The sequence below is a fragment of the Dendrobates tinctorius genome, unplaced genomic scaffold (assembly GCF_039654945.1).
Source record: "Dendrobates tinctorius isolate UK_male_01 unplaced genomic scaffold, ASM3965494v1 ptg000058l, whole genome shotgun sequence".
Taxonomy (NCBI): Eukaryota; Metazoa; Chordata; class Amphibia; order Anura; family Dendrobatidae; genus Dendrobates; species Dendrobates tinctorius.
This window is the reverse complement of record NW_027361726.1, coordinates 8,394,657-8,407,049: the sequence shown is the minus strand read 5'-3', so window position 1 is coordinate 8,407,049 and position 12,393 is coordinate 8,394,657. Positions and strand designations below refer to the sequence as shown.

The 12,393-nt window shown below is 48.8% G+C and overlaps 1 protein-coding gene across 3 annotated transcripts in view; it reads right to left on the bottom strand.

The window, feature by feature from the left end:
* The window catches only part of PPP2R5C (protein phosphatase 2 regulatory subunit B'gamma), a 100,585-nt gene that overhangs the window by 6,091 nt on the left and 82,101 nt on the right, over positions 1-12,393 (bottom strand). For all 3 annotated transcript variants that reach the window (XM_073577995.1, XM_073577997.1, XM_073577996.1), the window contains 5 exons: positions 3,852-3,905; positions 3,526-3,696; positions 3,304-3,431; positions 524-625; positions 74-146 (listed from right to left, as the gene is read on the bottom strand). In XM_073577995.1, coding sequence (XP_073434096.1) covers positions 74-146; positions 524-625; positions 3,304-3,431; positions 3,526-3,696; positions 3,852-3,905 — 528 coding nt within the window. The remainder of the gene's footprint in view (positions 1-73; positions 147-523; positions 626-3,303; positions 3,432-3,525; positions 3,697-3,851; positions 3,906-12,393) is intronic.

Genomic DNA, 12,393 nt, shown 5'->3' with positions numbered 1-12,393 from the left:
TTTGCAGCAAATCTGCTCCATGAATTTACCCATAAAAGCCTAGAAATAAGGATACAAGTTTTGCCGTACACACCTGGGGGTTGGATTTGGCTAGATTCTCAATTTTAACCCAGGCTTCTTCTCTTTCTCTCAGCTTTAGCTTTTCCCTGGAAGACAGACATGCAGAATAGAAAGAAATTATAATCTATAAAATGGTCTCCCCTAAAAATATGCTAAAGAAATTTGCAAAAATAAAATTACACAAGAGTCTATACACACCACAGAGAAAATCTGCAGCATAAATTGACCAGCGGTGCAAATATCAATGGCCAGTCTATGTACGGTGCGGAACAACGAAAGGAAAAATGCGCAGCAGAGCTGCAGGACGTCAGCAACGGTGTCTCCAAATTCTGCAGTGGATGCATTTCATAGAAGCACATCATCGTTACAAGCCCAGTATAAAAGTGGTCTAATGGTGGCTAGATCTCTAGTAATGATACTGCCCCCACGGACAGTGCTTCTACAGAGGAGATATCTGACTTACTTTTGCTTTTCTGCCTTAAACTGTTGAGTGCAATCATCAAAGAGTTTTTGGTTCATCTCCATAAACAACTTCAGAGCATTGTATATCAAGCCGTGTATAGTCCTGCATTGACAAAAAAAAAAATAATCACAAGATAATTATTAAGCAATACTTAAAGATTACATGGAATACTGCAGAAAAAAATGTAAGAGGTGTTTAGCTTTAAGATCCCCCTCCAAGGGCTCAGCGCCTGACTCCCATCATACACTGTCCACAGCGCAGTATGGTGCACTTCACACATCAGAGCAATTGTCTCAACTATTTTAAATAAAATATTTATATTTCTCCTTTAAAAAAAACAAATAAAAACAAAAAAAAAACCCTATAATTGTTACATAGTGTGTGATGTTTTGAAGTGGTTTAGTTATGTTTTTGGCACCAGATATTAATCATTCTTTTATAGTGTTAAAGAGTCACGCTCCATCAAAGACATATTACTGCTCAGTATATATATCTATATATATATATGTGAATGTATGTATGTGTGTATGTATGTGTATGTATGTATGTATGTATGTATGTATGTATATCACCAACCAATCACGACGCATCTTTCATTTCACCAGAGCTGTTTAAAAGAAGCTGAGCTGTGATTGGTTGCTATGAGCAACAGTTTTCCTTGCAACCAATCACTAAGCAAAGAAGCTGAGCTGTGATTGGTTGCTATGAGCAATAGTTTTCTCACTCCATGACAACACCTCAGCAGACACTGCCATGGTGGGAGAAATCTAGCATCCCCGGGAACATAAGCTCCCAGCCATTGTCTGCCCCCCCCCAGAAAGGAGCAGAGCACATGACAGAAATGAATCCCCCCCTCCCTGCCCATATCCCCATCACACATCCTCAATCCCATAGGCACATCTTCCCTCTTAAATGGATCTCCGGTATGGAAGTCAGGGCAAATCCATCCAGCGCTTTGGTTTTGACCCCAGGCCTCTCTTAAAGGGATCCCCGGTATGGAAGTTAGGATGTGGGATATTATGGGTAGTAGTCCGATGGCTCTCGCTGATGGGATGATGTGGGATATTAGTGGTGATAGTCCGATGGCTCTGGCTGATGGGATGATGTGGTGATGTGGGATATTAGGGGTAGTAGTCCGGTGGCTCTGACGGAATGATGTGGGATATTAGGGGTAGTAGTCCAGTGGCTCTGGCTGACGTGGGATATTAGGAGTCGTAGTCCGGTGGCTCTGGCTGACGTGGGATATTAGGGGTAGTAGTCCGATGGCTCTGGCTGAAGGGATGATGTGGGATATTAGGGCTAGTAGTCACGTGGCTCTGATGGAATGATGTGGGATATTAGGGGCAGTAGTCCGGCGGTTGTGACGGGATGATGTGAGATATTAGGGGTAATAGTCCGGCGGCTGTGATGATGTGGGATATTAGGGGTAGTAGTCCGGCGGCTGTGACTGGATGATGTGGGATATTAGGGATAGTAGTCCGGTGGCTCTGACGGGATGATGTGGGATTTTAGGGGTAGTAGTCCGGTGGCTCTGGCTGACGGGATGATGTAGGATATTAGGGTTAGTAGTCCGGTGGCTGTGACGGGATGATGTGGGATATTAGGGGTAGTAGTCCGGCGGCTGTGACGGGATGATGTGGGATATTAGGGGTAGTAGTCCGGCGGCTGTGACGGGATGATGTGGGATATTAGGGGTAGTAGTCCGGTGGCTCTGGCTGACGGGATGATGTGGGATATTAGGGGTAGTAGTCTGGTGGCTCTGACGGGATGATGTGGGATATTAGGGGTAGTAGTCCGGTGGCTCTGGCTGACGGGATGATGTAGGATATTAGGGTTAGTAGTCCGGCGGCTCTGGCCGATGGGATGATGTAGGATATTAGGGTTAGTAGTCCGGTGGCTGTGACGGGATGATGTGGGATATTAGGGGTAGTAGTCCGGCGGCTATGACGGGATGATGTGGGATATTAGGGGTAGTAGTCCGGCGGCTGTGACGGGATGATGTGGGATATTAGGGGTAGTAGTCCTGTGGCTCTGACGGGATGATGTGGGATATTAGGGGTAGTAGTCCGGTGGCTCTGACGGGATGATGTGGGATATTAGGGGTATAAGTCCGGTGGCTCTGGCTGACGGGATGATGTAGGATATTAGGGTTAGTAGTCTGGCGGCTGTGACGGGATGATGTGGGATATTAGGAGTAGTATTCCAGCGGCTGTGACGGGATGATGTGGAATATTAGGGGTAGTAGTCCGGTTGCTCTGACGGGATGATGTGGGATATTATAGTGAATGTGGCTATGCGGAGTGGGTGGGGCTATACACTCAGCATCATCCATCTATCTTTATATACATATATTCATTATAATTTGTTGTTATTTGTTATAATCGTAGTGAGCTACTATGCCCGGGCAGCACTTGGCTCTTCAGCTAGTATATATATATATATATATATAAATTTTGTTTGCTGGGACCAACTGCTGACAAAACCCAAAAGGAAAAGGCCCATGGCATACACACAACTGTGAACGTCGTCTCATGGGCATAGTGGGTGAACAAAACAATGTAGAGTTCAGGTCGGACCCTCACTGATGAAAAGTTGGTACATCACTAGGACATGACCACCTACATGGAGATTTACTCCTTCCATTTATTGATGCGTCTAGGTTGGGGCCATGCAGAAGATGTAGAGGCTGCCTCTCCGTGCCACTCATGGCTCCATAGAGGCCACATACAACCCATGGCCAACAAAATAATGGTGACGGGCAGAAGAAAAGGTTTTCTTACTTATTCCAATGTGTCTTGGAGTTGCGGTACAAGGATGGAAACATGATGGGAAGGATTTTAGCTGCATTGTCGCTGATTAAGCTCATGATGTACTCGTTATTCCAATAGTACAACGCTCTCTCCGCCACCTGAAACACAATAAGGTGAGGGTTTCTTACAAGGTAACACAATAAGGTGCAGGTTTCTTACAAGGTAACACAATTAGGTAGGGGCTTGGCAAACCTGGAAATGGGGGCTGGACACGCACTTGGCCAGCTGTCTGAAGAGCGGCTCCATCACCTTCACAAACTCCGAGGGCTCTATGACATCTAAAATTTCCTCTAGTTCATTTAAAAACATAACTTCCTTAGGACTGTGGGTCTTCGGCCAATATTTCAGCAGCGCCATCACCACCTGCAGGAAAGGGCAATACACACGATCAGTCCCCAGAGGGGACATTATCCTCACCTATTTCCTCACTGCATCCATATCATCTACCCTCCCTAGTTTCCTTCCAGTACAATAATGAGGATTATTCTGATTTTCCCACAAAGACACCTGAAACTTACCGGTTCGGTCAGTGTACTGTCCTTCTCCAAAAACTGAACGACACAATACGCCAGCTAAAAGAAGAAAAAGCAATGAATAAAAACACATACGGACAAATAAAACATACAAGAAATGTGCATTTTCTGTATGAAAGTCAATGTCTTCATGTAAGGGGAATTCTGAGCCATCGGACATGCAGCCAGGGGTAGATTTTGCTTTTTACAGTTACATCTAATTTATTTACCTATTGGACTCATTTTGCACCTTTTTATTGAAAAAGAGGCGAAACCCCTTGTGTCCTCTCTACATGTCTCCCAACTGCCGCTCTCACAAAACACTTGGCTTTGATGGCCGGCCGCATGGGTTTAAAGGGCGGCTCGGGGCACCTTTGTTGCTGTGGAGTGGTGTACATAAGGGAGGAGATATATGGAGAATTACCGCATTTTTCGGACTCAGATGCACCCCAGGTTTAGACAGTAGAAAATATGAAAAACATTTTTCCTATTAATTAAAACATCTGCTTGCTGGTGTAAAGGTGGAGGGGTCATCATCACTAATTTTAATGCAGTAGGGTAAAATATGTCGGTAATAGATCTGTTCGTGTTTCCCAGCATTGCATTTTATGCACACAGCCCTGCTACACATGCACACACAGCTCTGCTAGACATGTACATATACTTACGCAGCTCTGCTACACGTGCAGACACACACAGCCATGCTACACGTGCACACAGACACACAGTCCTGCTACACGTGTACAGACACAAACAGCCCTGCTACACGTGCACAGACACAAACAGCCCTGCTACACGTTCACATAGACACAAACAACCCTGCTACTCGTGCACACAACCACGCTACACGTGCACACAAACACACAGCCCTGCTACACGTGCACGCAGACACAAAAAGCCCTGCTACACGTGCACACAGACCCACAAAGCTCTGCTACTCGTGCACAGACACACAGCTCTGCTACTCGTGCACAGACACACAGCTCTGCTACACGTGCACAGACACACAGCTCTGCTACACGTGCACAGACACACAGCTCTGCTACACGTGCACAGACACACAGCTCTGCTACACGTGCACAGACACACAGCTCTGCTACACGTGCACAGACACACAGCTCTGCTACACGTGCACAGACACACAGCTCTGCTACACGTGCACACACACAGCTCTGCTACACGTGCACGCAGCCACACACAACCCTGCTACACGTGCACGCAGCCACACACAACCCTGCTACACGTGCACGCAGACACAAACAGCCCTGCTACACATGCACACACACAGCTCTGCTACACGTGCACACACACGCAGCTCTGCTACATTTGCAGACACACACAGCCCTGCTACTCGCGCACACGCACACAGACACACACAGCCATGGTACACGTGCACAGACACACAAACAGCCCTGCTACACGTTCACACAGACACAAACAGCCCTGCTACACGTGCACACAGCCACGCTCAACCCTGCTACACGTGCACGCAGACACACAACCCTGCTACACGTGCACGCAGACACACACAGCCCTGCTACACATGCACACACACAGCTCTGCTACACGTGCACACACACGCAGCTCTGCTACACGTGCAGACACACAGCCCAGCTACACGTGCACACAGCCCTGCTACACGTGCACACAGCCACACACAACCCTGCTATACGTGCACACAGAAACACACAGCTCTGCAACACGTGCACAGACACAGCCCTGCTACACGTGCACAGCCCTGCTACACGTACACAGACACACACAGCCCTGCTACATGTGCACACAGAAACACACAGCCCTGCTACATGTGCACACAGAAACACACAGCCCTGCTACACGTGCACACAGCCACACACAACCCTGCTATACGTGCACACAGAAACACACAGCTCTGCAACACGTGCACAGACACAGCCCTGCTACACGTGCACACAGCCCTGCTACACGTGCACACAGCCACACAGCCCTGCTACACGTGCACACAGCCACACACAGCCCTGCTACACGTGCACACAGCCACACACAGCCCTGCTACACGTGCACACAGCCACACACAGCCCTGCTACACATGCACGAATAGCTGAAGGACCTTCCACATAACTAACTTAAGGACCTTTCAGGTCATGTTACCAGTCACATGATGTGAATGGTCATTGGGTTAATCAGGTGGAAGGTCCTTCAGTTCTCAGGATCTGCCGCTTCCGTACAGGTGCCGGCTGCTTCCTCTTCACAGATCACATAGCTCAGCATCAGACAGGAGAAGAAAGAGCGGCTCCCTCTTTTATCCGGAAGGAGGCGATGTCAAGTGTTTTCCTCCATCACTGAAGCTGCCTCAGGACTATGAGACACACATAATTTTGCGATGAAAAGAATTTAACCACTTTCTGACATCGGACGTAATATTCCGCTCATGTGACCTGGGCCAATTTGACCATGGACGAAATATTACATCATCGCGATCGTCCGCACACACGGAGGTGCAGGTTGCATGTCAGATGATTCTGACAGCTGACACTCGCCACTAGGTGCCAGGAGCGGCCTTCTTCCCGGCGCCGATGCGTGTCACTCGGATGACATCCATGTGTGTTATGCATATGTGCAGGACATTTGGTGGCATGTGCCAACATTGAAAAAGACGTCAGAATGGAAACACACTGACAAGTGCACAGACCCATTCACTTGAATAGGCAGATAGCGCGCCGTTCCTCTCGCCGTGAGGCTAAGGCCTGTTTCACACTTCAGTCTTTTTGTGTCAGTTAAAATCCGTCAAAATGGCGGAAAGTGGATCAGTTGCTAAATGATGTGAACGGATGCCACAGAGAAAGAGAGAATTGTTTTTTCCCTTCACCCATGACAGCACCACATGAGAGAGGGATCCGCCCCGCCAGGACAGGAACCTACTGAAATATAAGGGGCGGCACCTCTCCCCCGCTTCAGTTGGGTTCCTGTCCTGGAGCGGGATCCCAGGCTGACAGCGGCGGTGCCTGCCATGGATGAAGACATGGACCCAGGGCCGTCCCGGCGCGGGAAGAGCAGGTCAGCTTACCTGCAGCGCTGGCCGTCGGCGCCCGGAAGCGCAGTCCCCGGGGTTCCTCCAGCAGGCCCCGGGTTCGTGCGGGTGCGGTAAGGCGGCCTCCATTCGGGGCGCTCCTCCGTGCCTCCCTCCCCCTGCCCGCTCGCTCCTTCTCCCTGGGACAGGGGAAGCCGGGCGCGACTTCCGGCGCCTGACGTCAGCGGCGCGGTGCAGCTTGGGTATGCGCCGACTGACGTCACGGACGCGACGGACATGGCGCCTAGTGCGGCGCCGGCCACAAAAGAAGAAGAAAAAAAAAAAAAAAAGAAGAATGGCCGGCGGTCGCAGGGTGGAGGGTCAAAAGGATCGCTCACCGGGGCCTATTTAAAGGAGGCAAGGAGCAGAACGGCCGGGCTGTTACAATGGGGTCACAGCAGGAACGCTCACCGTCCCCACTGTCTCTACCCCCGTCGCAGACCTCGGCACGGAAGCCGTTCGAGCGGTAAGAGCAGCAGCCGTCCGAGCCATAGATCAAATGATTCCTCGAGATCGAGAGAACACAGACCACATGCTCCAGCGCAGCCTTCCAGCCCGGTACCCGATTTTGTGGGTGGTGAGTGGATCTTCGTGAATGTTAGACCATTATTAATAGGGTCCTTTTTGTGTGTTATTTGCTTCCTTAGGTGAAAGGCAAAAAAGCAGGGAGCAAAAGAAATAATAGGGAGTGTGCGATATGCCAGAACCCGCTAGCGAAAGATTGGCAAAAAAACCTTTGCGCTAGCTGTATACAGCAAACAGTGGCAGAGGAAGTGCCGAGCCTAGCAACTCACCTCAGATCTGTCATAAAATCAGAGGTGGAAGGTTCACTTAAATTATTATTAAAGAAAAAGAAAAAAAGTAGAAGAAACTCCCCAAGTTCTTCATCAGACTCCTCCTCGTCCGAATATCAGGCTGAGCGCATGTCCTCTTCCTCCTCGGATAGTGACACAGGGGGCAGACCGTGTTTTCCGGTTGAGGATACTGATAGTCTCCTTAAAGCCATTAGGTCAACTATGGGCCTTCAGGAGGAAAAAGCGACCAAATCCCTAGAAGATGTAATGTTTGGTGGGTTACAGGAAAGGAAGAAACGCACCTTTCCAGTTAATGAAAAAGTCCAGGCGCTCATCGAAAGGGAGTGGAAGAAGCCTGAAAAATCAGGTAGCCTTCCTTCCTCCTCAAAAAGGAGATATCCCTTTGACCCTAAGGATACGGAAATATGGGACAAGGTCCCAAAAATCGATGCGGCAGTATCCAGGTCATCCAAAAGGTCGGCCCTGCCCCTAGAGGACTCAGGAGTACTAAGAGATCCACTAGATAAGAAAGCAGACTCCTACCTAAGGCATGCTTGGGAAGCAACAGCGGGGGGACTAAAACCTGCGATAGCCGGTACCTGTACAGCCCAGTCTTTAATGATCTGGCTACAGCAGCTAGAAGAAAAAATTGCTTCCAAGATGTCTAGGGAGAAAATTTTAGGAGACATGTATCTGCTACACGGAGCAGCCGCCTTTTTAGCCGACACCTCGGCCGATTCCATGAGGTTGACGGTGAGAGCAGCGGGACTATCAAATGCTGCAAGGCGTGCGTTATAGCTTAAAGGGTGTCCGGGAGATCTACAATCAAAAGCCAAATTATGCTCCCTTCCATGTGATGGACAATTTCTCTTTGGAAAAAATCTGGACGAAATCCTAGAAAAAGCGGGTGATAAGAAGGGCTTCCCCAGGTTTCAGGGAGATCAAAGAAGACCGCCCTTTCGGAGGGGGAAATTCAATAGAGGCCGGCCTCTGGGAGATCGGAAAAGATGGGAAGACAAGAGGAAGAAAGAGTCTGGATTCATGTTCGGGGGAGCCGCTTCATCCGCAGAAAAGTCCCCTCAATGACGCCGGCATCCCCGTAGGGGGGAGACTGATGCTGTTTGGTCAGGCCTGGGAAAATATATCTTCCAATACTTGGATTTTAAACATCATAAAGGAAGGTTTAAAATTCCCCTTTTTTCAACAGCCAAGAGCATCATTTGTGGTGACCCCCGTCAGGAGAGGGGTAGAATAACAGTTGGCCTTAGAGGCAGAGATCCTAAGACTGCTGGACAAACATGTCCTGATCGAGGTCCCAAGAGGACAGGAAAGAAGGGGTTTCTACTCGCCCCTCTTTCTAATAAAAAAAAACGGATCATTCGTTCAGGACGATTATAAACCCGAGAGGCCTCAACCGTTGGATACAGAACCAAACCTTCAAAATGGAGTCAGTGACTTCAGCTATAAGGCTGTTACACCACAACTGCTTCATGGCGGTAGTCGATCTAAAGGATGCTTACTACCACATCCCGATCCATTCAGAATACCAAAAATACTTAAGGGTAGCGCTCTACATTCGGGGCAACCTCAAACATTTTCAGTTCAGAGCCCTTCCATTCGGCATATCCATAGCACCAAGGGTGTTTACAAAAGTAGTTGCAGAGATGACAGCATTCCTCCGCATCCACAACACAATTATAATACCCTACCTAGACGATTTTCTAATTGTGGGCAACTCAGAACGTCACTGCACAGAGCAAGTAGAAAGGGTGATAGATACCCTACGGAATCTCGGCTGGATGGTGAATGTCAAGAAGTCAAGGCTACAACCCTTACAAAGGCAAATGTTCTTAGGTTTCATCTTGGACTCAAATCAACAAATTTGTCTCTTACCAGACGCCAAGGTGGAAAAGGTAAGGGATATGATCTTGGCAACAATAGATCAACCTCACACGACCCTGAGAGGGGCAATGTCCTTGTTGGGCACTCTGACGGCCTGTATCCCAGCGGTCAGATGGGCACAATTTCATACCCGTCAACTACAAGCAGAGGTCGTATCAGCACAGAAGTCGCTAAAAGGCTGTTTAGAAGGAAGGCTGGAACTTTCCGTAAAAACCAAAGGCTCTCTCAGATGGTGGCTAGACAGAGCAAACCTATTAACAGGGACATCGTGGCAGAAGCCAGTGTCCGACGTGATAATGACAGACGCAAGCTCCTCGGGGTGGGGAGCGCACCTAAGGGGACAGGTAGCCCAGGGACCCTGGGGACACCTAGAGCAAAACGCATCCTCCAACCTAAGAGAGCTACGGGCAGTAAACAGAGCCCTAAGGATATTCATGCCCACTCTAGAAGGCCGCAATGTCCGGATTATGTCGGACAACAGCACAACAGTAGCCTACATCAACCACCAGGGAGGGACAAGGTCACGCTCCCTAATGCTCGAAACCAACGAGATCTTTCACAGGGCAGAGAGACACCTACACTCCCTATCAGCCCTACACATCAGAGGGGTAGAAAACACACAAGCCGATTTCCTAAGCCGCAACACACTAAAACAGGGGGAATGGACCCTGAATCGGGTAGTGTTCCAAAAGATAGTACATCTTTGGGGAGAGCCAATAATAGACCTCTTTGCCAACAGAAGCAACAGGCAGGTAAAAAGATTCTGTTCACTGAACCCAAAGGAAGAGCCATGGGCAGTGGACGCTTTGCAAATTCCGTGGGATTTCAAGCTAAGTTATGCCTTTCCTCCGGTAGCTCTAATCCCAGTAGTAGTGAAAAAGATAAGGGAAGATCAGGCCAGAGTGATCTTAATAGCCCCGTTCTGGCCAAAAAGGCCATGGTTCTCACTACTACAGATAATGTCCCTCTCAGATCCGTGGGTACTGCCAGAGATTCCAGACCTGCTAGCTCAGGGTCCGGTATTCCACACGCAAGTCAAGGGGTTCCATCTGACGGCGTGGAATTTGAAAGGTCACTTTTAAGTAATAGAGGATTCTCCCCTGGGTTGGTGGCTACACTGATGAAAAGTAGGAAGCCAGTAACAACTAATATATACGGTAGAATATGGAATAAGTTTCTGCAGTTTCTGGGGAAACCATTAGACCAAGAACCCCCGATCAAGACTATCTTAGAGTTCTTACAGGCAGGTCTACAGCTAGGCCTAGCGGTAAATACACTCAAAGTACAAGTTTCAGCGCTAGGCGCTCTATATAATTGTAACATAGCGGCAAACAGATGGATAGCTAGGTTTATTAAATCCTGCCACAGGTCTAGACCAGTCCCATCGCAAAGAATGGCTCCCTGGGATTTAAACCTTGTGTTAGAAGCTCTCACAAAGGAACCATTTGAACCAGTACAACAACTATCAGTGAAATATCTTACCCTAAAAACCATTATTCTAGTGGCCCTTACATCGGCACGTAGGGTAAGTGACCTGCAGGCCCTATCAGTTAGTCCACCGTATACCCAGGTATACCAGGACAGAATTGTCCTAAAAACAGACCCTGCTTATTTACCGAAAGTGGTGTCGGATTTTCACCGTAGCCAGGAAATCGTCCTCCCCTCCTTCTGTGAAAATCCGAAAAACCCAGGAGAGGAGAAATTCCATAATCTAGATGTGAAAAGAGCCCTCTTAGAGTATATATCAGTAACCAGCCAGTGGAGGAGGTCCCAGTCCCTATTTGTAGCCTTCCAGGGTGCCAGGAAAGGTTATGGAGTATCGAAAGGGACTATTGCCAGATGGATTAGGGAGGCCATTAGTGTAGCCTACTCAGCTAGTGGTGTTCCGATTCCTGATGGCATCAAGGCTCATTCCACCAGAGCCGTGGCGACCTCCTGGGCTGAAAAGGCAGAGGTATCAATTGAGCAAATTTGTAAGGCCGCTACCTGGGCCTCACCCTCAACCTTTTTTAAGCACTATAGATTAAATCTATCCTCCTCGGCTGACTTGACCTTTGGTAGAAGGGTGCTGCAAGCGGTGGTCCCTCCCTAAGGTGTTTCGAAGTCTCCAAAAATCTCTCATGTGGTGCTGTCATGGGTGAAGGGAAAACCACCATGGTTACTTACCGGTAGCCGGTTTTTCCGGAACCCATGACAGCACCCGTATATTCCCCCCCCTTTTTTCACCGTATGGGTGTGCACAATAGTCGAGTGTATTTGTGTGATGTGGTGTTGGATAAACATGTAACTAACCGGGAAGTCCTCTCAATGCTCTGTAATCCAACTGAAGCGGGGGAGAGGTGCCGCCCCTTATATTTCAGTAGGTTCCTGTCCTGGCGGGGCGGATCCCTCTCTCATGTGGTGCTGTCATGGGTTCCGGAAAAACCGGCTACCGGTAAGTAACCATGGTGGTTTTTCCACCGCCAGAACAGACTTTAGGGTTAAATTTCCGGCTGAGTGAAGACTTTCGGGCATGCGCAGTGTGAAGTGCGGATCCTGCCGGCCGAAAAAACGTTACATGCTCCGTTCGGGCATGTCGGTGGACGGCAAAATTTGGACGGATCCGCAAAAAAGCGGATCCAACGGATGGCCATCCGTCAAGATCCGCCGGTAATGCAACTCAATGGGGGAAAAAACGGATCCGCCAAACAAAATGGCGGATCCTTTTTTTGGCAAAACGGCGGATCTTGACTGATGGACAAAAACTGAAGTGTGAAACAGGCCTAAGCAGGGTGTATATGGGGTATTCCCACGTTCAGTAGAA